Source organism: Poecile atricapillus, chromosome Z (genome assembly GCF_030490865.1).
Source record: "Poecile atricapillus isolate bPoeAtr1 chromosome Z, bPoeAtr1.hap1, whole genome shotgun sequence".
Classification (NCBI taxonomy): Eukaryota; Metazoa; Chordata; class Aves; order Passeriformes; family Paridae; genus Poecile; species Poecile atricapillus.
This window is the reverse complement of record NC_081289.1, coordinates 80550916-80577600: the sequence shown is the minus strand read 5'-3', so window position 1 is coordinate 80577600 and position 26685 is coordinate 80550916. Positions and strand designations below refer to the sequence as shown.

Genomic DNA, 26685 nt, shown 5'->3' with positions numbered 1-26685 from the left:
AACCTTAAACTCTGCAAAATATTTTAATGACTTGCTTAAAATGTCAAATGAGGACACTGCACTTTCCACCTTCAGGTAGTACATGTGCATTACCTACTTTCCAACCAGGCTGAAAATTGCTATTCCACTGGCAATAATTTTCCAAGGAAGTCCTAGAGTAATAAGCTAAGTGGAACGGGACATTGAGTGAAGCACAATCTCTTTTTAGGAGGACAGGAACAGAAAACAGAAAAGGTTTGTAAGAGGGCTTATACAGATTATTGTTGGACATCACTAAGCTATCCTTTTGGAACTCCTCTCTGCAGGGAAGCATTCATTCTAATTACTCAATTCAGACTGCAATTGCACTTGGAAGGTTCAGGAGAGAAGCAGTGACAGATACAAGGTGAAATTCAAGGCATTTCAGTTACTCTAATTTATTTTCACACTACTGGAACTTACACTGTAATAAAGAACAGCAACAGGGACATCAACAGAAATTAATAATTTACATGCAAAATATCAATCTAGAAAAAGAGCTAAGTAATTACGTAGATAAAATATACTCAGCATGTCTTCTCAATGCATGCATACTCAGTTGTGTGTGCAAAGATACAAATAAGGCATGTGTGCAACACAGGAACAATAGCTGATACTATAAAAAAAAATCTCAAAAACTTCTAAATAAGGCTGTATCAAGGCATTTTGGTAGGCTTTTCTATTTCATTCTGAAGTGATGAACTAGCGCGAACTTGATAAAATGACCTTCCCACAAGTGTTTTTATTTTTCAGGCACCAAAAATGAGATTAATGTTTCTTCCAGTTCTAATGAAATTAAGTAATTAATTTCAATTTTTACTGAGATGCTGTCTGCATGTGCCGTTTTCTACATAAGAATTTCAACTGTGACACACTACAAGAAATAATGACTCGGTCATTATACTTCACAGGTTGAACAGCTACTACCAACCTTTTCTCATCAATGAAACAGCATTGTATGAATTTTCTCACTCATCCAATCAGGAATACCTTGACCTTCAACGCACCATCTGCTTCCTTGATTAAAAATGCCATTAGGAGTTCCTCAACGTAAGAAGCAGGTGCCTGCAAAATTTCTGCAATTTTGTAATATAGGCTGAGGAATAAACTCAGTTCCATTTAAAAACTCATTCTGTAGTTAGAGTAACATAGACTAGGATAAGTCCTGATGGAGCACCTCAGGGCTTTATTCTTCATTACATGTTTGAACTTCCAACTAATTACCAACTGAATGTAAACTTAAGAGTATAGTGATAATTCTCCCAAACACACAACAAAAACAAAGATTTTCTTTCAGACTGAGGAAGATGTCTGCAAACTACGTACCAAAATACTAAAAAATATTCTTTAAGCACTTTGCCATAATTTATTGCTGCTTAACTTTAAAATCTTACTTTCTATTCAGCTGCATAGAATCTCTTTTCAGACAAATGTAATCTACACCCCAAATGAATCCAACACCATATTAAAAAGTAATCTGAAGCAGTAACAATATAGTAACTTTCCGGAAGCATACTATTTAATGCTATAAATCCATCTGAGACTAATAAGAGTTCTGATAAATTGATGATTAATTTGATATCACCAAGGGTGGGGGGCTCTTGGCCTATCATCCACATAATAAGCCATGCAACTGGAAATCAGCATTTACCTTCATGAAAGCCTAACCCTGCTGATAGCCTGGTTTTCACTGAGGATGGCTGGAGCCCAGACTGATTAATGAAAAAGGTATTCAAGCAGCCTGGGTGTGAAATGGGCACAGATTCATAAGGATCCAATTGTTTAGCCTCACATCATCATGTGAGTGAAGTCATATGAAAAAGACCACTTAACTTAGTGAGGAGACCTTGACATTTTCTCAGACACACCTGAGCTGCTGAATCTCTACCCAAATCAGAAGCCAAGCTGGAAGTGACAGAAATTCTCTGTGCGGGTAATAATGCCCTAGTCCTAGGGTGAGCAGGACTGGAAAAATGCTGATTTTTTAAGGCAGGCAATGACCTCTGTTTAAGGAGGAAAGTGAGTTTTCACTACTGAGAAGTCTTCTGGGTAGAACAGCTCTAAAAAAATACTATCAAAGATGGGTGTGCACTGATAGTTTCTCCCACAAAAGGGGAAACACCTCATTATATCTCTTTCTTTTTATACAAATTGCTCTATTTTTGCACAAATGGTAAAAGAAATGCATCTTAGATTTGTTCATTCTAAATGAACTGATCTGTATTTCTGTTCCAAGTATCGAGTAGATATTTCAATGCAGTTTAGTAACTTTTTCCAACAATGAAGGTGTTTTTCCCCTTTCTTGTAAATACCTATTTCTATCTGGAAACTCTATTGATTGTCTCAGATAAAATTACTACTTTATCTTCCCCTTTACAAACAGACAAGAACACATGGAGATGCTTCCAAGCTGCTTCAAATAGAGTAATCTCTTAGTTAGAGATACACAATTTATGGAGTCACACGATCCATTCAATTTACAGAGTGAAGCAATTGGTTGGCAGAAGAAGCGCAAATACTTCAAGACAAACAAGTTACACCTAGACTATTTAAGCTGTGAGATTTTGCTCAGTTAGAAGTAACCACTAAGGAAATCAGGGAAAATATTTAGTATAAAGGAAACTACAGTCTTAAAATCATAGTAAATAATTATCAGGAACAAGTTATACAAGCATAGGATATGCACAATTCCTTTTGCCACAAGAACTCACCTATTATAGTATCTGCCTCCCATCATAAACTGATTGTTTGATGTTGGACATATTTTAAAACGCTGAATATTCTCACAGGTCCGGAAATAAAGTGAATAATCACCAGGGGTATTATCTGAAGGCCTCACAAGAAAACTGCACACCTGACCAACTGAAAAGACATCATAATAGTGTTATTTTTCTTAGTGATATATGTAAACCCTTACTAAATCTATTTCTACATAAACTAGGAACGACAGCACACTTGAAGAAATACAAACCCTACAAAGGTAAATTTCAGTAGTGATCTCATACTAGAAGAACTAGTACTAAACCACCAAAATTAATGAAAAATGGTTCAGCTGTAGCCTGCAACATAGCCACATCTTCACCATCTCTTTAGAATAGCGCACAAACAAAGTTTGATAACACTTTCAAAAAATCACGATCTCTGTCCCAGTATTTAAAGGACGGTATTAAACAATATGGGTCAGAAGTACTGTTTTCATTTAAAGAAATATTTGCTTTATGAAAGTGAACTAATTGAGTCCATATATAATAATTTTAAAATTAATTAAAGAAAAAATTATTAAATTAACTTTACTTGAGAATATATTCAGTATTGACAGCCCCTAAAGTTTTCTTCCAGTGTAGTATTCTACTGAGACAGCACCCAGAGGGGCGGAGGAATGTAAAACAGTCATATGTTCAGACATAAAAGGAAGTTTTGCCACGGTTTAATATTAATAGGATCACTTTGTGCCATTTCACTATCACTATGTTTCACATCAGAAATACATGTACCTGTCATCAGCATATTGTAGGCTTCTTGTTTGGAGATCTTCCCATGGAACCATCTTAACAAAGATGAAGAGAAAAATTAGAAAGCAAGACTACCAGCTCTCTTTTTTTGGTTGTGGTGACATCCAGGGCTCTGGCACCTATGAATTAATCTTTATTTAAAAAGACCCAATATATCAATGTATATGCTACTTAATGATTCTCTTCTACCAATAGCATAAAAAGATTAGCATTCATAGGTATATAAATAAATTACTTTCAATAAAAATATCCAACATGTAGAGCTGATGTTCAAATACAATTCTGTTTAGAGATTGATATGAATTGTCCAAAAAGTAGATAATTTGATAGGCATTATTTGAAGTCATACAGCAATGTACTAGAATCATGAAATCTAAAGCTCAAACAAGAGGTTAAACACATACAGAAAACCTCAAACTCAAATTTGCCAGAGCTGTGGAAAGAAAATCTAGCTTTGTTAGATTAATGAATACAAACTGCTTTGATCTCACACCTTGGCCTTTCCCAGAGTCCTGCGTCATCAAGCAGTACCGCACAAAAGCTCACAGCCTCTGCCTAGTCTCGGCCTGATACTTAGCACTATTCAGAAAACCCTAACATGCTGCAACTTAATAATTTGTATTTAAAGGAAAGCTAAAGATATGGTGCTTTTATCTATGAGAAAAGATCCTAGTTTCTAACTCTAACTCTTTCTCTACTGCCTTCAGATACTAATTTAAGGATTCCTCTGAAAGACAAACAACCGCTGCAAGACAGAATCAAAGCTCCAGGTCTCTCCTACAGGCTACCTTCCAAATAGAAAATTTCCACTTTTGAAGAAATCCATACTGCCAAATTTACTAGCAGAACGTAGTAAACCAAATAGACCACTAAAATGCCTCCTTCTGCCACCAGCCTCTTGGAAAGTGGGAAATAGCAAAAAAACAGCAAGCACCAATATGATAAACAAGTGAGGACAGCAGATTAAGTCATCAAGGCACTAGACATTTTTCACAACTATCTGCCACTCATCTTCACTTGTGAATGTCCTATCACTTGTTACCTGGGAGAAGAGACCTCTTGTGGCTACAACCCTCCTTTCAGCCATCTGTAGAGAGCAATGAGATTCTCCCTGAGCCTCGTTTTCTCCAGGCTGAGCCCACCAACTCCCTCAGTTGCTCATCAGACTTGTGCTCCAGATCCTTCCCCAGCTCCATTTCCCTTCACTGGACTCACTGCAGCACCTCATCATGTCAGCATCTTTCTTGCTGTGAGAGCCCGAAACTGAACCTAGAACTCGGAAGTGTGGCCTCACCAGTCATGAGTACAGGAGGACAGTCACTGCCCTGGTCCTGCTGCCCACACTATTGCTGACCCAGGCCAGGATGTCATTGGCCTACTTTGTCCCCTGGGCCCACACTGGCTCATGTTCAGCCACTGCTGAGCAGGTGTTTTCTGCTGAGCAGCTTTCCAGCCACTGCCCCAGCCTGTAGCACTGCAGGGATTGCTGTGAGCCAAGGGCAGGAACCATCGCTTGGCCTTGTGGGATCTCATACCACTGGCCTCACTGACCCAGCCTCTCCAGATTCCTCTGCAGAGCCCTCCTACACTCCAGAAGATCAACACTCCTGCCCATGAGGCAAACTGAGACCCCATTCTAATAGCACTCTGGTACAGTATTTAGAGTATTTACAGCATTGTATCTCCAAGGCAATTGTGTTCAAGAAATACTCCACTGTGCACATTTTAGCTGAAAGTGGTCATACATAGCCTCATCTAAGATTTCAGCACTGCAATACCCATTAGCAACAGACATACCTATCACAGGATTTTTTCATGTTAATTATCCCTGGATCTGCAGCAGTTAGTATATATCTTGAGATTAAAAAATACATGTCTTTGCCCACTTTCTCAAAAACTTAGAAATCTCATAGTGGAAGGTTACAAACAGTTATAATTCCTTTTAAACAACAAAACAAAAGTCCTTACATTTTGCCTTCATGGGGATCTTCTTCTCTTCCCTATGAGAAAATTAACATATCAAGTGAATGACAACAGTACAACTCAATTAAAAAAAAAAAAATTGTAAGTTAAGGCCTTCTGTAGGAAAAAAAAATTGACATTTAGAAGTCTGAGGCATTTTTTAATTAAAGGGCTTACTGCAGCCCTATGAAAAATCTTCCTCTTCATTCATTACGTGAAAATTCAGCAAAAATGTTATTTCTGATGATTACTTCAGTCATGATCTAAGTGCTTTAGAGGCGGTAACTCGTTAGAAAGTTTCAACCTGCTCAGCCTTCCTAAGGTTAAATTCCCACAGACCTATCAGTCTGCAGATCAACAGTCCAGTACTGCCACTTCAGTTTAGCTATTCACATCCTGACACAGGCCATCTATAAGAAGCATCTCCAGTAACCTTGCTATTAGCAAAATATGGACTATGTAAGAAGATATTACAAAAAATCAGGTTTTTTTCCTCACCAATAAATTTTTAAACCAAATTTCATCCTTGAATAAAGAGAAAGACCTACAATAATGCACAATTACATTCTGTTAATTTAATGAACATTTCATGGCAATTCCAAGAAAGAAATGCAACTTAATGATTCTTCACCAGGACAGCAGGTTTTCGGGAAATGCCTAGTAAATTTACAGTACCATTCATTTGCACTTATCTTTGGACAACATATGAATAAACATTTTTTGATAATGAATTAGGCTTAAAGGTTTGTTTTAGTATTTTAGAACTACTAGATAAATTTATTAGTTTAGAAAAATATATAATTAGAAAACAAGCAAATAAATTTCACTAAGTCTTGTTCAATATTGTTTTATCAAAAAATCCCATTCATTTAGGAAATCTGAATGTAAAAATTACTTACCACTTCTTCTACTAGGTCTTCCACAATAAGACCTTGTTCATCTGTCCGTAGGTTTGTAACCCACATCCAGCCATCTTCCAATTCATTATGGACGATAAACATGTCTCCTTTAAGGAAACTGAAGAGGGTTACAGCAAGATTTAAATCAGAGATACAATCATAATATAAAGTTTAATTAACACAATGAATTCTTGAGTATAATTTCCACAATATATTTGGGAAAACCTATTTGCAACAAATGAAATATCAAAGGAATTGATATTCCAGACACATGTGTATTTTTCCTCACAGTTAAGTGGCTACCATAAACAAGTTTTCATAGTTTTGATTTATGTTTAGTATCTAATATATACTTCAGTGCTGTCAAAGTGTGATAATGTATAAAACAAAAATAACACAGCAATATAAAAATATAGTAATACTGTTCTTTTATCAAGAACTCAAATAGGAATCACAAGTAAAATAATCCTTAGTAGTCTATAAGAAAATAATATTTCTTTCATTGTAAAATTACCTTGCACAATGTACGTTGTGGAATACTTATTCATTATGTTCTCACATATGAAAACAAGTGATGCAAAGAGAATAGGGAACAGTTACCAGAGATGCCATGCAATTAACTACAAGCATAAGCATTAACATTCAAAATCAGCAAATCACAGAATCAAATAGGTTGGAAAAGACCTCTGAGATTATTGAGTCCAACATACAACCAAACACCACATGTCAACTAAATAACAGCACTAAGTGCAACACCCGGTCTTTCCTTAAGCACCTTCCGAGACAGTAATTCCACCACGTCCATGGGCAACATTTCAATATCTAATCACCCTTTCTGGGAAAAATTTTCCCCTAATGTCCAACCTAAAGCTGCCCTGTAGACTAAAGGGGAATTTAAGATTATATTCTCTCATACTGTCACTGGTTGCCTGGCAGAAGAGACTGAACTCTGACTGGCTACATGCTTCTTTCAAGCAGTTGTAGAGGCCAATAAGATCTCCCTTGTGACTCCTTTTCTCCAGGCTGAGGTGCTGCAGCCGCTCCAGACACTTTACCAGCTCCATTACCCTTCTCTGAACACACTCCAGGACCTCAATGTCTTTCCTAAATTGATGGCCCAGAAGTGGACATAGTACTCAAGGTGCTGAGCACAGGGAAAGAATCACTTTAATAGTCCTATTGGCTACACAACTGCTGATCCATGCCAGGATGCCACTGACTCTCTTGGCCACCTGGCTCATCTTCAGCCAGCTGTTGACCAGCATCCCCAAGGTCCTTTTCCACTGGGCAGCTTTCTAGCTGGTCCTCCTCCAGCCTGTAGCTCTGCAGAGGGTTTTACTGTGGCCAAAGTGCAGGACCCAGCACCTGGTCTGAGGGAGTTTTCATTCCTGGAAGACTACTGCAAGTTACTTCTTAAATGTTAAGAACACACACTCAGGTCACAAGAAAACCTTCACTGCAGCACAGAATTCTCAATCATGTTTCATGATGCACCAAGGTATAGGAAAAACAATAAACAGTTGAACTATTAACTACTATTAAGTACCATTTCAACTCAAAATTTCATAGCAAAAGTCTATGGCATGGCTTGCATTTGAAGTGGGCTAATAGAAAAAAAAAAAAAAGCAACAAACCACTGTCAAAAACAAAGAATAAATTTAACTGCTATTCAGCTTTAACAGGTGACAGACGAGAGCACCCTCCATTACCGTATAGTTACTGCATGGAAGACATGCTGAAATTAATCCAGTAATACTTCAAACTTACTAAATATTAACTATGATATTAGAATTCTGTCAATATTCTCTGAAATACATAATGGCTTCAAGAGCATATTAATTAAATCTAGAACAAACTGAGAACTTTGGTCTCAGCTATGCCATGTAGACCTCAAAACCCAAATACCAAGTGTGCATTTCAGCTCTATCCTAAAAGAGGAAGAAAAGGTTTAATTGCCTACAATTTTTGTTATGATAGCGAACAGTAAAATGATATTTCCTTTTAAGCTGACAGGTGCAATAAGGCATGTAAAGGACTCCATTTTTTTTTTTTTTTGTTCTCACATGTATTAGAAAGCCTTAGCTGTAATGTGCCATTAGGGAGCCCTTCCCAGTCCTAGTACCTTACTAAAACACATAATTATAAAAACAAATATCCTCATATCATCCTTTAAAGGATGAGACTTGACTGTGAGTCTTGGAATAAATTTCCATTCAAAGTTCTCTACATTTTAAGATAATAATCCAAAACCTAAGAAAATTCTCAATTCAATATTTCTTAAACTCGTATATTACATCATCTTATGAAATCTGCCTCATTAGAGAGACCAGAAATCACCATAATCACTTTGAAATCCTCCTGTTTTTTCATCTGGAAAAAATTATCTCAAGAATGCAGTATCAATCCCAAGTAACCAGATAATGGTCTTCTATTGAAAGACTCACTTCTTCAATTCTAAATTTGTAAGTAGTCAAGGCTCACTTTCTCTTTCTAGTAATCTGAATTGTTTCCCTTAGTTATAACATCTACTAATAGTTCTGTAGCAGTTCAGAAAAAAGCCTAGCTCATTTCTTTCACAGACTCAGATAAGGCATTTCTGTATAGAATTCTTTGGCACATAAGTTTATTATTTTCAATGTATTTCAAAATTATAACATCACTAATTTTAATTCAATGTACCTAATTCTATGTAATTTAATTCTATGTAATGTACGTTCCCTTACAATTAATACAAACATATATGCTAAGAACAAAATGTCTTATTTCCCCAAAGAACACAGATAAACCATCCTTTAATCTAACTGTGTCAAGTTTAAGATGCAACTGGAAAGTATTTGCATACAAACACCTACCTAAATTACTACTATTTATAAATACTCTTGAGAATTTCACAGCGACTACTGTTATCCAAACATACCTTATTTCATCAGTTTCTGGCACTTTGGTGTAAGGTAGAATTGCTCGAACTCTCCTTCTGTCTTCCACAGGCTACAGTTTAAAAGAGAGCAATGGTTTTTTCTCTGCCGTGTACTGTATATTCTGTACTGCAGAATCATTCTCCCCAGCATTATGCTATTCTGAAGCAAAGAACTGGTAACATCACTAATACCCACCTTGCCAGTTTTATATTTCCAAAGCTCAAAACCACTGTCAGCTAGGAATGTGTAATTTGTTGGCTAAGAGAACATTTATTTTACTTTTTTTTTCACTTAGAGCAGAAGGAACATCCAGAATTTTAACATTCAGAAACATCTTTATTCAGGTTTTGGGTTTTGTTACAGGGGATATTTTGCAGTGTTTTGTTTCATTTTCATTACTTCTATTGTTTTAAAGATGGGTATGTGAAAGAAACCTTTGTAATCTCCAAGATTCATACTTGAAACCACTGTTAGATATGCAAAATGTCACTAAACAGCGATGGTTACATTACAACAGTGCTCTTTATTAGCCAAGAGCTCAGTATTTATCTTATTTTTCTCTGTCTACTTAAAATTATTTTACTACATTGTGCAATAACTGCAATACTTCTATCCTCGACATTATGTAATTTTATTAAATGGCAAATGTTTTTAATCATTTAATGCATTTTTATAATTTTAATAATTTAAATGCAAAAAATACATTTTTATATCACTTATAGTTCCACATATGCCTATAAAAAACTACAGGTAACTGTCTAAAAGTTTTTTCCCAAAGAAAATTCCGAATAATGATTAAAGCTACAAACATTTTAGTAAATTACTCTTCAGAATTTTTTATTTTACTTGCCTCTGGAGGTGCTACTGGAAATAAGAGCTTTTCCCCTTTCAGCAAGCAGGACACATGACTGTAATAACCAATCAGGTCTGAGAGTGAAGCAAAGCGACGCCCACCAATGTAATAGTCTCCACACATGGCAATAATCCTGTTAATAAAAAAACCCCAGAAGCTTGACATTAGGAAACTTTTTGCTACCAGTTTCTGGTTTTTTTTGAAGAAAAGAAGATTAAGATCATGTTTAATTCTTAAAACAGTGCCTATACACAGCAAAATACAGTATTACAGGTTCTCTGTAAACATATAAGTAAACCTAATGAATATTTTACCAAAATATTCACATATATATATATAGTATGATCTATCATTTTTTTATCGAAAGTGCTGATTCACAGAAAAAGATGGTACATTTGTCAGGACCAAATGAAATCAGAAAGAAAAAAAATGTAAGCGTGAACATCCTGGAAAAATGAAATAATGCACTTGTACACAACAGCATTATTAATTGCACAACATACACCTTTTATAACAGGCATACAGTAGCAAAGTACTTTAACAAAAAATTACTACACTTCAAGACTATACAATGACAAAAACAAACACCATCGAAAATTAGTCATTTTATTACAGTTGGTTTAGCATCCATATTAAAAGTTCAGAAATTACTTTTGAATAATCAAAGTATCTCCTTAAACTCAATTTAAAAACTTGATATCTAATGGGAAAAAGCTCACATAATCATTTCAGCAGTTTAAAAAAACAAAGCCTTCTTACAAAACTGTTTATTTTCTTTAAAGGCATATTTTCTTAAAGGAGAGATTCTTTAGTGCATAACTTGAATTAAAAGATGTTTCTCACAAGAAGTAATGTAAAATGCCTACAAAGATGAATCTTCAGAAATTAAATCCAAGCTCATAAGCATATAGCATTGCAAGGGGAATCAGAAAACAATGCTCAGGATATATGCTGAAAGCTGTTTCCAGCAAAGCTTTAGATCACTAAACATGTAATCTATTGGTGTTTTTTGCTTTGGGGTTTTTGTTTGTTTGTTTTTTGGTGGCTTTTGTTTTGTTTGTTTTGGGGGGTACTTGGTTTGGGTGGGGTTTTTTCCCCTCAAAATTAAGGAAGCAACTAGACGCACTAGCACTTTAACTGTGCTAACTACAATGATTACTATGGTGATGGTATAGACACAAAACAATCTCTGACTGACTAATGAAACCTGCATGGTGATTTAAGTCTATTCAAACCACTTTAGGCAAGATTCTCTACCCAGATATTTTTGGTTTCCTCACACTTCGTTCTTCATCCTATAAAGTAATTTTGAAGTAGCATGTTTTAAAACAACCAAACACAAGTAAAAAGCTGTACCATGAAAGCATAAAGAGTCAAAAATAGTGCATTATAATACAATCATTGTTCACTTTATTGTGTTCTGAAACATAAAGTAGATAGATCACAGTATTCAAAATAAAACACTTAATTCTCACCTAAAATGATTGACATTTGTTTTACTAAGGAATGAAAGCACAAATGAACCTGGTCTCCGATCACTCTCTCGAATAAGGTAACTTCCAGGTTTTCCTGCTTGTCGAAGACGTTCTTCTGCAATTGTTCTGTCAAGTTTTCCATGATACCACCTGAAAAAATGAGTAACAATGTATCGCCTTAGAACTTAAAGATTTTGTTTACTCTCACAAAATAGACCTATGAAAGAAAATCTTTCAGTCAAAACCCATATAACTCCAAAAGTTTGTTTCAAAGCTATCACGTTGTTACATATTCAACCTCCTAGTTTACTTCTTTCCAAAAAACCAGTATTTTTAATACAGCAGAGTTTTTCAAATAACCTGCTTTTCCCAAGGAACAGCACTAAGAGGCAGAGGCTCTACATATATCATCAGTTTCTAGCTCCTCCCTAATTTGTTAACTTTAAATAAACAGGAACTGAGGTGACTGACCTGACTTGAAAGAATTGTAGTTTAAGCCTACACAGGCATCAGTTCAGGCTGGATATTTCAAAAGCACAGAGAACTGAATTCTGTCAGACTGTTCCTCAGCTGACAAAGATGCTGCTGCAGCAAAGCCAGTAAAGAACTGGACAACAGTCACCAGGCCACCATCCAGCCCCAAAACCACCCTTCCTAATCACAATGTGCACCCTTATCAATCAAAAGTGAGTGCCAATACATGGTAAATCACAGACTGCAAAATATGACAAAGGAAATCTTTAATCTACTGCTACCATTCAAGCATTCAATCACCTATCTCAGTTTATTTACACACCCTTTGTCAGAACACTTGTTCTACTCCAAATTATCAAGTATAACTCTTTTTTTTTTGTATGGAGAGCAGTTTTCATAGACAGCCATTGCTCTCATTACCTTCACCAAGCCACAGCATGTTCCAGAGCTATATACTGCAATAATTCATTAGCTCCTCCACCTAATTTTGCTTGATTAAACCTTTAATTTTTACACTCAGAAACTGTCAGCTTCAAAACAGACACTGTTTCAGACAATTTAAATCCTTCACCATTTCAGAACACATACCACTTAGTTCTAATAGTTCACAGACTGTTTTACAAGATTCACAAACATGCAGTTTAGAAGATATGTAAATGATCTCTTGAACTAATATATGCAAAAATATCAAATATTACACAGCATACCACTTCAAAAAAAATAAAAAATTAAAAGCTGAGCTGTTGATAAAATCTGAAATATGATAAAAAGAACAAAAGCAATTTTTTTTCCTACAAAATGGAAACGAAAGCTTAGAGAGCTTTTATCAGAACAGAACCCTGATAAACTAAGCCAAAAAACACCATTTCACCAGCAGGAGCAGCACAAGCATAGATATAGTTTAACCTGGCAAAACTGGGTGTTTGCTAGCATTGCTGCCCTTCGCTTCTCTTCCTCACCCTGATCAAAACAAGTTAAACCAGTAGAAGCACTGTTGTGTCTGTACAACTTTTAAAACTTGAAACTGCTGCAGGCCTAGTTATATTAGCAAGAGCCTGTGTCATTCCGTTCCAGAGCAAAGCAGCCTCATGAATAGAAACCTGTTGTTCAAAGACAGTCCACAAAGAAGTGGATCACACCTTCCCTACTATGAGGGTCTTTTAGGAAATGAAGCAAAATCAAGACTGTTGATTTTGAATAACTGGGATGAAATATTCTGTGCATCCGTGTGCACATCACAGCTGAAACTTGAGTAAGTTTGTTCTCAACAGGTCACAATTAGGCATTGCGTTCCTGGAGAGACAGACTTTCATGAAGTATAAAACTTCCCAGAGACCAAAGAAACTTCCCTGATGAAGAAAAGAACATTCCATTTCATGAAATCTATTTTAGATTAATAATAGGTTCATTGAGCTTTTATTTGTTCCTATTTATCACCCACTCGAGGAAAATAATCTTAATTCTATTGAGAGACACACTGCATTACAATGCCAAACTTAAAGAAAGGCACAGTTTCAAAATGGACAAGTGGGAGTCTTAATAAGAATACAAATTATCTCTAAAAAACCTACAGAGTAAACAGAAAGGCAGGATTCTATGCAAATGAAATAGTTTTTCTGTAAGGACCAGGATTTCTAACAACAATACACAAATTCAGGTGCTCCAATTTTCAGACAAGAAGTTTCAAACAAAAAGGACACCCTCCTTGCTGGTGACAGCAAAATATATATACTGGTGTATCCCACATATTGGAGATCACATTCTCTAACACTGAACAGGCTATATATCTTTTGTCCCATTCTACACTTTTCTATCAAGTGTACCAGAAGACATTTATTACCTGGTAAAGCAGAGGAACTTTGTTTTCTGAAATAAAGATATTAATTTCTGAATGCAATTAAATTCAGTGTCACTGGGCCCATATGTAAGATGTTAACTTCTGACTGCAAAAAAACAATGTATTTTACAGCTCACTCTTCATTAGTGTAACGTACCAAATTACTCTATAGCACTAGCCAGAGAAATAAAAACCCTAAATTTAATACAAGCAACAGTAAAGCAGTCAATATTGAGCAAAGATATGAGAAAATAGCTCAAGTGATATCCTCAGGAAACCTCTGTAGATTTGACACATCTTTAAAAAAATGGGATACACACTTAAGTGCAAACATGTATATACTATTAGAGTACGCAAAATGATTGTCATGAAATAACGGCATTTTTTCAGAGAGCAAAGTTTCATCATAGATGAAAACAGTTTATTCAAGCAATATATGAACTAGGAGCACTGAAAGACATCAATGTCAGAAGTGCATGTCTTATAATCTATCCAGTTATCACCAGTTTTCAGTATTATAGAAAGATAGACTCTGCAACTTCCCATCATTATCTTCAAGGACTTTGACAGCAAACAGTAAAGACCATTTTACAAAACTGTACTACTCAACCTCATTGGAGGATATTGGCTAATCTAATGAACACTCATGAAAGATTTTAAGATCTCTAATTCTGTACTATCAGTTACGAAGAAAGATCCTTCCAACAGTCAGTGCTATCCAAAGAAAGTACAACAGAAATGAGTAAGCTACAGAGCTAGCCATACTCCTAATTTCATCTAAGAATAGAGTGCAGAACACTCTGAAGGATATAAAACAGGCTACCATAACTTCTGAAGTGAAATAAAATAATCCCCAGATCCTTTGGTTTTAAGCTTCAATCAGGTATCTGAGTGAAGCCTGAGCTCAGTAGTTATGCAAAAATACATCACAAAAAAACACCTCTCCCTCTGAGTTTTCTATGTCAAGATTTACAACTTAAATATTTTGCAATTGAAACAGCTTCAAGTTTAATGTTTTCAGAAGCTATGAGCAATGCAATCTCTAATAGAGATTCTTAATGGACGTAAAAGGAATTGCTACACATGGTATACTCTAAGTCTCATGAAAGGAATTAAGATTTAGATAGGAAGGTAGGAAAGTATCACATTAAAAACCTGCCAAGCTGTTCATAAATAAGTTGCCAATAGACTGTGACTTACAAGTGCCTGCACTCAAAACTCTAACTCATTATTACTTAGATGTATATCCCCCATTATTGCCAAAGACAAGGTGCCCATAATTTTTCATTAGTCACCTCTGCTTGTTTTCCTAATGCTACCTAGGAACCCTTCTGTATTTCTAACATTAGCTTTGCATGTTTTTAAATGCTGGCAATCCACTAATTTAATTGTATTTTGAGCAAACATAATTCAGTGACATTATGAATCAGCTAGTACTTTAACAATGCAGCTGCTGTTATGATATGCATTGAAAGACAGTAAGTAGCCTTGTAAGCATATATTACAAAATTATTTAACTATAAAATGTCCTATCCATTATAAGTTACAATTCAGGTGTTTTTTTCTGTGACCACCTGTCTAACTTGCCTGCTTTAAGAAACTTGTGTAATTGTTCTTTACTTTGCTTCTAGAGAATATCAGTAAAAGGCCTCCACGTTTCAGAAACCTATCAAATCTGTGCATGAAAATACTCCCATCTGCCAGCTTATTTCAAATGCAGCATGTTCAAAACTCCAACCCTATCTATCACAATTTAGTTACAGCAGACAGAACAAAGACACAATTTCACAAAGAGCTTCTATATCCACACAAGCAACATGCAGGTATGCAGAAGAATGGTGCCTATACCACTGCCACACTGAAGGGCTGACAACCATATGCCAAGTTATGAACTTCATGGAATGAGCTGCACTGCAGAGCTGTGACCTCTGGTCCACACACAAACAAGAGATTCCTATGTTTTCCCATGCTCTACAGAAGATGTTGGGTCACACCAACCCCATTAGGCCCAGCCAGCCCCTCTTGCTGTGAAGAGGAATGCAGTTACACTGCATCCCTTTAGCAAGTTCACAGTATAGCTATATAGTTTCTGGCCCCCAACACCACAAGGCCCATGCAAGGAACAAGCCATTCACAAAGAGGTAGCAGATGGTGAATTTACTGTAAGGAAGGAGGCAGCTGCTCTTACCTGTGGAAGCATGTCAAATTGTACAACCAAATCTTTATTTACATATTTCCTTTTTACATGTGGGAAAAGCAAGTATGAAGCTTTGCTGCTCTACTAAAGCATTCTGCTCTTACAGTATACTGCGATTTTTACTTAGGAACACAGTAGGTAAGGGAGAAGAGAATGCAAGAGGAAGTGCTGAAGGGGAGTAAAAGTCAGTTTCAGTAACTTAGTACAAATACAGATGTTGGTAACCGCTACAGAATTCTCTATTTCCATCTAGCAAAAGCTATGGCACACAGGAAAAACAGTCTTTAAATGCCACATCCACTTCACTCAAGACTCTTCTCAGCCATACCATAATGCTTCAAGAAAACCTGTAGTAACGATGGAGAACTTGTAGGACTCATGGTCAGAGCTCCATTACTATGAGTTCAGACTCTGCCTTACTGCCACTTTCACACTTTAGAGATTCTTGTTACCACCTTAGACTGTGAGCTCTGTTTCAATTAGAGGCAAAAGAGAGCAAAGATTTCTTTGAACTGGGGAAATCCTCAGTATAAAAAGACACAAAAATCTCAAGGCATTTTATGAAGACAAAGGAAAAAAATTACACAACAAAAAATCCTGAATTATTATTTTTGTCTTCTTATTCTTGAACATCAATCATCCTCCTCTCAAGCCTTCAATGTGAAGACTGTCTTGGGGGGTGGCTCATGGTGATGGGGATATACCGCAGTCATGTATGCCAGGAATTGTCAGTTTCCCACCAGCACCCCCAAAGCTCAGGGGATATAACAAGAGGTGTAAACTCAGCCTGGAATCCTGTGGGGTGTGGAGCCAGGACTGCCCCTTCCCTTCAGCAATGGAGGAGAAGGGCCACATGGATGGCAGGTGAGCGTGGCTGGCGTAGGCTACTGTTACCCCACTGTGGTTTTCAGCAGTGCGACCAAAACCTGCCTGCTTGCTTCTCTCATTCTCTGCCGCATGGGAGCCCGGGGCCAACGCCTGGATACTGCCAGGGGCCAAGGTCATCATTACCCGCGAAGGTGCCACTCTTGTATGGGATCACCGCCGCTGGCCACACGACAGCGGCCGCGCCGTCCCTGCCACACAGGGGCCCGCTATCGCCTCCTGCCGGCCGCAACGCCGCCACTGCCGCTGCCCACTCACTGGCGCCCCTGCAGGTCGTGGTCGTAACTACACTCAAGAGGAAAAGCGGCCCTCAACAGATTAGAACACTTCGGGGCTTTTTGCTTGTTTGTTTGCTCTGAGACATATATATATATATATATGTACACATATGTATGTGTATGTATTATATATATATATATTTGCTAGTAAAGAACTGTTATTCCTTTTCCCATATTTTTACCTGGAAGCCTTGTAATTTTTGAAGTCACAATAGTTTGGAGGGAGGGGTTGTTTTTCAATTCCAGGAAGGCTTGCACCTTCATTGGCAGATACTAACCGTAATAGATTTTAAGCCAATACAAGATTTAATGCTCCTATTTACTGCTGAAGTTTAATTTCAGTCTTATAGCATCTCCCAGCCTAAAACTGCACTCTCAGTTTAACTATTTTTATCCAGATTCTGCCTTTTGTCACTTTATTCCCCATTTCTGTCATATCTGTAAGATGTGATACTGCCTTTGTGCACCTAATTTGTAGAGATAAGACTAAATTTCAGTTAGATTATACTACATTCATACCCTTCTTCCATCTTGTTAGTTATTATTCAGTAGTTACCAACTTTTAACCAAGTCTTTGCAGTTCTCCACTTCACAAAACTGTGCTACCAGAAAAAGACCTACAAATGTACCAGAACAGATGCACCTTTGAGAGAAGCAGTTGAAACTAACTTCTAGCCAAGTAAGTGTTCTTTGTCCAGTGTGCATGACCCTGAGTGTTATATACAGTTCGAGGAACATGAGGGTGAGATTTTCATCCCTTTTGCTTTCCTATGCATTTTTCTAGGAGGCACTTAAGCATACCCATGTAAGACTAACAAAGACTCATTCTGCTTTCCTCATCTGACTATTCCAAAATCCCTGAAAAACAGCAAGGGGAAAACTGAACTGTGCTGTGCTACAAGACTAAGACCAGCCAACTAACATGGAAAGTCACCACCATAGGCACCTTTTGGCACACTAGCTGTATCAAACTCTTAACTGTGAGACTTGCACATACCTCCACAAAAAAAGCCACCTTGTTACACCTCTGCCTTGCACACACCTGCACAAAAAAAGCCATTAAAACACAGCAGAGTTTATGTCATCTCTGAGCTAGAACTAAACAGATCAATCAAAAACCGCAGTATGTTAGCAAAGGGACTATGAGAAAACATGAGATAGGAAGGTAAGTATACAGTAAAAAGAATAATGCACTTACATAATTCACAAAGGGCAGAATACTGTACCAAACAATGCCATAATTTTAGAAGACGCAGAGGTGTGACAACCACACACTATCCAACACTGAGAAAAAGACTGACTGCCTATCTCATTTTAGCAAGAACCACCGATAAGCAAGTGAAATACAGCTAAACTCCATGAAAAATGGCTCTTGAAACAGCTGCATTTTTCTTACCAAAGAATCAGATTAGGAAATTAATTCTGGAACTCATCAAAGGCCTTAGCAAGAACTTTTCTGTTTTTACATGCTAAGTATCTGTGCTCTCAGGTGAAAAACATACCTTTTTTGAGTAATTAGTTCTGAAACAATGTTAATAAGGCTACATAAACTATCAGATACTTTTGATAATAACTAAGGAATTTCTAAGATGTTGTTCAATTTGTCTGCCATTAGCCTCAGTAAATGTACTAGAAGCTCTTTCATCTTCATCCTCTTCCTTGCACTTCACCCTCTCTAACCAAACATAGGTTTTGGTTTTGTGCTCTACTCTCACTTCCTCCTGCAAGCTGGATTGTTGAGAGAGAGATCTGTTAAACTCACAGATGGATTAACAGCCTCTATAATGAGAAAACCCTGACAGTTATTTATACACTGGAAATCAAACAGCCACCTGAATTGTGAACATCTGAACATGTTCACATCTTCCAACAGGCCCTAGGAACAACAGTGGGGGAATATAACCTCGAGCAGAACTCATACAGAACAAATCTCACAGCATAACATAAAAATAAAATGTGTGTAAAACTGAGAAAAAGAACAAAAAACTGTCTCTAGACTGGAATATAGGTTGAGATGATTCCTACAGAGGCTTGGTAACTTGCTGCTTTTAGACGAATAAAGACATTTCTCTAGCATCCTTTTTGTTTTATTTTAAGGAAAGGAAATAACAAAAAAATCCACAGATGTTTAGAAAGCACAAAAATCCATGCAAGAAAAAAACTGAGGGAAAAAATGTGGTTTAAATAAGATAATTCAAGAATTCCTTCATGTTCAGTATCAGGAAAGTATCCAGCTTAGAATCTTGTAACATATCCATGCTAACTCTGCTAACAGATGGCAATATTGAAGAGAAATTGACTGACTTATGATAATTCCTACATTTTATAAATAAAAAATATAATGCCATTTATCTATAAAATAACCATACAAAGCCTAATGAGCCATAAACTGAATTTCCTTTATATGGCTAAACATTTATATACAGATGCATAATTTTATGGAAAGCAAGAGGTAGACTCAAGATAATAAAAAAGGTCGAAATTTCAGAGACACATCTTACACAAATCTACACATAATCACCATATGATTCCCAAGTTGATTATCAAGAGTTGGCTAAACCCAGATCATCCCATTCCACCCAGCTGTGCAACTGCAGCTGGAGTTCTGTGTCCAGTTCTGGGCTACATAATCCAAGAAAGATGTGAACAGGCCAGAGAAGACCCAAAGGAGGGACACTAAGATTAACAAAGAGCTGGAGAACCTGTCCCATGAGGAATGAATGAGCCAGACCTCTCCTCTCTGAAGAAGAAATGGCTCAGGGGCACATCATCACAATGTTCCAGTAAATTATTCACTGAAACAACCTCCCTCAGTAAGAAGAAAAACTTCACTGGAAGTTTTTAAGATGTGACTGGACAGGTTGGAAGACAATCTCAGTTTACTCCCTGACCCCCCAAAACATTGGGACATAAGAACTTTGAATGTCTGTCCCAATATGGGCTGATTGACAGTTCTATGATTTTATATATTACAACCCTGATAAAATTTTATATTCACAAAAAAAGCCACAAACTATTAGCACTTGAGGATGAACAACTATTGCTGTTTCAGTTTAGCAAAAAAAAGACCACCACCACCACCACAAAAAAAAAAAAAAAAAAAAAAAAAAAAAAGGTGTGAAGTTGGCCTGAAAAGTAGGTGAAAATACTGAAATTTGAACACAGAAATTACTTTTCTGTGTCTGATCCTCATAAGAATCAGACTGTAACTTGGCATAACACACTGTGTGCACCAAGTGTCCTGGAAACCTTAATATCCCAATACTGAAACATGAGTGGAGCTTCTAAATTAATCTAGCAACACTGGGTACATTAATTTGTACATGTGAATAATCATAATAAAAACATACCCTAGATGGAACGGCCAAGTATTTGAAACAAATTACTGAATATTTAAGAGGCACTAGTTAGCTACTTTAGAAAAATCTTTTTTAATGCACATTCATCTTTTTAAAGATGAGATTTTACCAGAGAAATTAAGACATGTGTCTATACAGAAAGTAATGAAATATTTTTTTTGCCAACCTACAAATTTATTGTACTTTCATTACACATTTCCCTTACTAGCAACTGTCCTGACTCCATTCCTGACTAATTACAGTAAGAGTTTTCAACAAATAGCTCCTGTAAAATGGATCCTCACCTATGAACAGTATTTTTATACAAAGAATCACTTGAGTTGAGATGACCACTGGGGATCATCTAGTTCAATCTTGTCCCCCTTCCACCTCCAGCTCAGGTAGGATCAGCTACATCTGGTTGCTCAGGGCTGTCTTCCATTGGGTCATGAACATTTTCAACGATGGAGATTTCATGATCACTCTGAGCAATCTTTGTCACTGTTTGATCACCTTCACAATAAAAAAAATCCAAACAAAACAACAAATAAACAAACAAAAGCATGCTGTTGTATTTAAATGGAAATTCAAGTTTTTCCATTTGTTTCCATTGCCTCTTGCCCTGTCACCTCATACCACTGAGCTCAGTCTGGTACTCTCACCTCAACCCTTCCCACATGATTTTTACACTCATGTTTAAGACTCACTCAACTTCCTCTTCTCCAGGCTCAACAGTCTCAGATCTCTCTGAATCTCTCTACCTGACAGATGATCCAGCCCCTTCATCACCCTGACAGCCCTGCACAGACCTCTTTTGAGTAACTCCATGTCTGTCTTGTACTGGCGAGCCCAGCACTGAATACCCTGGATATGTCTCACCAGTGCTGACCAGAGCGCAGCGATCATCCCTCTCAAGCTGCTGACAACACTCCTCCCAGTGACACCCAAGATACCGTCTGCCTTCCTCACCACACAGGCACACTGCTGGCTTTGTTCACATCCTCACACCCACATGCTTCTCTGCAGAGCTGCTTTCCAGCTGTTTAGCCCCACCATGTACTTGGGGTTACTGCTCCCCAGTGCCAGAGCTTTGTGTTCCCTTTGTTTAACTACACAAGATCTCCCAATTCTCCAGTCTGTCCACATCACTTTGGATGTCAGCACAACTACCCGGTGTTTCAGCTATACTCCACTTTCAGTTTTGCATTATCTGTGAACTTGCTAAGGTTGCATACAATCTGTCCAAGCATCCAGGTCACAGTACTGGCCCCTGGAGGCACCCTAGGGAATACCCCCAGTAATTTGCCTCTATCTGGACTTCAAGCTGCCGATCATCATGCTCTGTTCCTAGACATTCAACCAGTTTTCAATGCATCTCATGTCCTTTCACCTAACCTGTACTGTGTCAGTTTGTCCATAAGGAGACTGCAGGAGACAGTGTCCAAAGCCTTACTAAAGTTATGGTAAACTCTCTCCCTTTCCCTCCCAAGTCAATGACTACATCACAGAAGGCTCTTAGGTTGTTTAAGCACAATTTTCTCGCTATAAATCCATGCTGATTACTCCTCACCACCTTCAGAAGTAAATATGACTTAAAGATAGACTAATTTAATGACAGAAACTTTTTTCTCTTCTATTACCATCAAGAGTGATAGAGCATATATTTTATATAAAAATAAAAACTATTAAAGGCCACCTTCAGTCTTCAAATAGAATACAGAAGTAAAAAGCAGGTCAAGTATATAAATTAGGCCAAGCACTGTAACATTTTACTGCTACTGACCATACTCTGGAGAAACACTGAGGAACCAACCCTACAGTACTTATGTGCAGCACAAAGACTATGTTAAAACAAGATACTTTCTCCTCCCTCCTACTGTGCCTACCAGCAAGACATATAAGACAAGATGCTTACTTTGTCTGGGAGAAAGATATGAAAGAAACTGGAAAACTACTATGGAAGTTTTATGAATTTATGCCTGAAGCAAAATACGGAGTCCTAGACTGAAGAGACCTAAGAGCCCATTAGAAAATTTGTGTTCCTCTTCCCTTCACAACCACAAAACATATAGACAAAAAAGGGTGAAAAAACACAGCACAGTACCATGCTTCTCAGTGGGGTAGGCTAGTAGATGAACTGCCAAAGTCCCACACTGATATTATGGGGCTCAATCTATGACACAAAATAAAAACTCTAACAACAGGTCAAGAGACTCTAGTCAACTGTTTAAACAAAATCACATTATCTGATGTTAAATAGATATACTGACTAAACTACTGAAAAATCATCTTCAAACTTCTGGCTTCAAATGTTTCATTTATCTGAAGTTTTTATTTACCTACAAACTAATGCACTCAGTTTATTTACTGCTTCACTTTCTGTAGCAGGCTAGGTACAATGTTGTACTGCTGTGTTTAACCACTCATTTAAGACAGTACACACCACACATCCAGCCAGAAGTAGTCCAGAGTACACTACCCACCAACTTTAGAAAAAAAAGGTGTTCTCTTCCACACACAACAGGAACTCATGAAGAAATTCATTGTCTAAAAAAGAAACTATTCGATGCTAACTACATTAACAGCTAAACAAAGAAACCTCATATGCTAAAATGACATCACATTTCAGTTTTTTTGTATAGTACCTAACTGAACATGCGAACCTTATTCCCTCACAGTTTACAGTGCAACAAATTCGTTCATTAGTCTAGGGAAAAGGCTTTCTACAATTATTCAGAAATATTTTTTAATGTGTATTAATTTTTTTAATGTAACTGAAACAAACACAAAACTCTCAGCTTGCCACCTTCAACACTCATATGCAGAGACTAGAACTTCACTCTATGATCAGGCAGAAAAATGTCTGACTTTAATGCAATCCATTCTTATTTAATATTTCTCTACTTGTCTTCACCTTCAATGCTTTTTCTTTTTATTAAGAATACATCTGCCTTGGGCAAGATTTGTTTTAACCAGACGGTATTTTGACAGCCTATTTCATTTTGTGTGGTTGATCACTTTCAGATTTCAACTGATTTCCATTTCGAACTGATAAGCACTGCTCAAAACATATCATATGAAAATGGCAGTTTTGCTGCAATACTGGAACTGTTCCTGCCACATTATTGCAACACTGGGATATATAATAATTTTGTCAACTAAGATTTTAAATCAAATCTGTAACAGAATCAGCATTCATTTATTAAATCCAAAGGCATTTCATTACATTATCTAAGCAGCTGTCACTGAACTCTGCAAATGGGGCAGAAAGCAAGAGAAAAAATGACCAAAACAAACACAGAGTTGCCCACTTTATTCCCTAGTATCCTGTGCCTCCCACCTAGCATTAAGCTGCAACATAAACACACCACTGGTGTGCTCCATAAAAATGAAACATCCCCCCCTCCACTCAAGTTAGTTTCACTCCAGATAAAAGATTAAAAAAATCAACCCTACTGGGGAATTCTGAGTTTGTGAATAAAGAATTCTTATATGCTAGTATCCTCCCACTGCTTGAATAATAAAGAATACACACTAAAAGAAGATATATTCCCGAGACCTCCCCGAATAAACTATATTTACAACATCCTGATGGGAAGTGCAGAACCTGCATGTGCTTCATTTCCCATCTCTTAGAATTAGTTAGTATGAAAGCCAGAATGTTAACTTTACACTATTTAAAAGCATATTCATGTTTTCAAAAGCACTTGTAACATTTTTACAGCCTAAAACCTGGAAGACTAGGAACTCATATTTCCTCTGGTTTTTGTTTGAGGTTTTTTGCTTTCTTTCGGCTTGTTTTTTAATTTGCAAAAGAAGCTCTGAGAAGAAGTGATAAAGTTGCACCCAAGTTCATGCAGAATGTTTTATTTTATTCTTAGAAATCTAATCTAAGATTGGAATTTGAACCTAGAAACACCAGTAGCAACATTTATCAGATACTTCTCTCTGTAAAGACAGTAGCCATGCAGGAAATCCTAAAATGCACAGCAAGTGCATGAGAAGGCAAAGAAACCTAGTGAGTTGTTACTATTATAAAAGAAATAACACCCTTCCATTCTTATAGAGGAGATTAGTAATTTTGTATTATGGAAACACCAGGAATGAAGGGCACTCTCAAATTTCAGATGTACACAAGATATTGTAAGCAATTAAGACCAAAAAAGCCATGTAACAGAATCATGGAATTATCAATCAAGTTACTCTGAATTCCCTCTATAAAAACTGAATTAATAAGGAAGAAGTGGGTAACGGTGGAGCCGACAATCATACTTAAACAAATGGAGTAGCAGTCCTGTAATCACATCCAGCTGGAGAAATGTAACACAAATTTAAAGATCAGTTAGTCTTCTCAAGGACTCGTATCAGAGCTTCCCTTATATACGATGATAGATTAATACTGATCTCTGGTTTTGGTAATAAATCAGGAATTCAACTCTACAGAAGATGGTATAATTACACAGAAAGAGCATTTCCAAAATAAAACAGCAGTACTGAAAGGATAGAATTTACTGTAACTCTATGACTTAACTGAGAATGGTAAAACCTGATGCTGCATGCCATAAATAAGAGATTAATGAAACAGAAAAAAGCTTCTAAATCATCAAACAAATATTTTATGGAAAAGTCACACAGCAAGGATAAAAATTACGAAGAAAAAATTTAAGTATTTGGAAGTAAAAACCTCTGAATCAATTTCTAAATGTGTTTTACTTCTTGTCTGCTCCAGTATTACATTCTTCAACAGAAGACCCTTTAGCTACAGAGCTATGCCCTGGTCCTGTATAAGGTAAGCAGCCTTCTCAGCCAAAACAAAATCAGGACTGATGTCTTCCCCTCAAAGAGTACCCTGTACTCCATTTCTGAAAGTTAACACTCTTTCCTGAAAGCTAACCATGATGGTTGCACATGGTTAAGGTATTCCATAAGATGACGTTTTGACTGAAAAATTCACTCAGAACTGTAGATTTTACAATTAAGTATCAAAATCTGATTACTTATGAATAATTGCCCTGCTTTCCAGAAATATTGTTAAAAGCTTGATTTTTTGGCTTTTTCCTCAGTTCTCTGAGGAACTTAGTCAGGCCTGACAGAAGCACTCTGAACCTTTCAGAGAGACAAACCAGAAAAGCAAAATCCTGTCCCTAACGTGCCAGGCGGCACACAATCTGAAGAAGTAACTTTGCCTTTTATGTGCTTCCATTTCCCAGATTTCTTTCAAAACTGCCTAATCCTATTTCTAGCTCATTATGGCCCTCTACAAGTTTAAGACTATTCAAACACTGTCTTCAGAAAATAAGGCTTTAATGTTTACAAATTTTCACATAAAGCTCAGGAACTAAAAGGCTACTTTTATTTCCTACTCCTTTTTACTTCCTACTGCTAGGAAGCCTGTCAAGGTTAGAGAGATTAATTTCAGAAAAAATCCTATAATGTTACAATTTTATGTCCTACTTAAAAGCAGTAACAGTCCCTGAAATCCTTAAAGCATATAACACAGAAGTTAACTGTCAGTCAAGCTATGACAGAATATAAAGAAGGAACCCAAAATTCATACAGATTTTTAGGTTAATCTTCTGGCCTATATCTCTTTTAATACAAATATTAATTATCCACTATATTCGCGAGAACTTCAGGAACAACATATTTATATTAATGGTACTAATGAAAAAATTTTAAACTCTGAAAAAGTTTCATTTTCGGGAGAATATGATAAGGATATGGGAGGTTTATTTTCTACTCTAATAGACACCTTATAAGTGTTTTGTGTAAACCTGCAGATTTTCTACAGTGAAATCCAAAGGTTGTGTTTAGAGTACTTACTAATTACATGGACCCTATATAACATTATCTGATCTTCTATTTCACACAATATAAACAAAGAACTAGTCTGCCTCTAGTGCAAGATTCTTTCTATTACCAGCACTGCAGGAATCCAAATTAACCTGATGTAGGGATAAATACAGTAAGACCTAACTATAAATTTATAGCTTATTCCAAATGTCTCCTCTCTCTAAGCATCACCTACATGAAACAACT

The 26685-nt window shown here is 36.7% G+C and overlaps 1 protein-coding gene across 1 annotated transcript in view; it reads right to left on the bottom strand.

Annotated features, from left to right (window-relative positions):
• Positions 1-26685, bottom strand: part of RASA1 (RAS p21 protein activator 1) — a 54322-nt gene that overhangs the window by 26003 nt on the left and 1634 nt on the right. Inside the window, exons 2-8 of the mRNA XM_058826001.1 lie at positions 11638-11787; positions 10160-10295; positions 9309-9379; positions 6392-6509; positions 5499-5530; positions 3513-3565; positions 2730-2880 (exon numbers count right to left, since the gene is read on the bottom strand). Coding sequence (XP_058681984.1) covers positions 2730-2880; positions 3513-3565; positions 5499-5530; positions 6392-6509; positions 9309-9379; positions 10160-10295; positions 11638-11787 — 711 coding nt within the window. The remainder of the gene's footprint in view (positions 1-2729; positions 2881-3512; positions 3566-5498; positions 5531-6391; positions 6510-9308; positions 9380-10159; positions 10296-11637; positions 11788-26685) is intronic.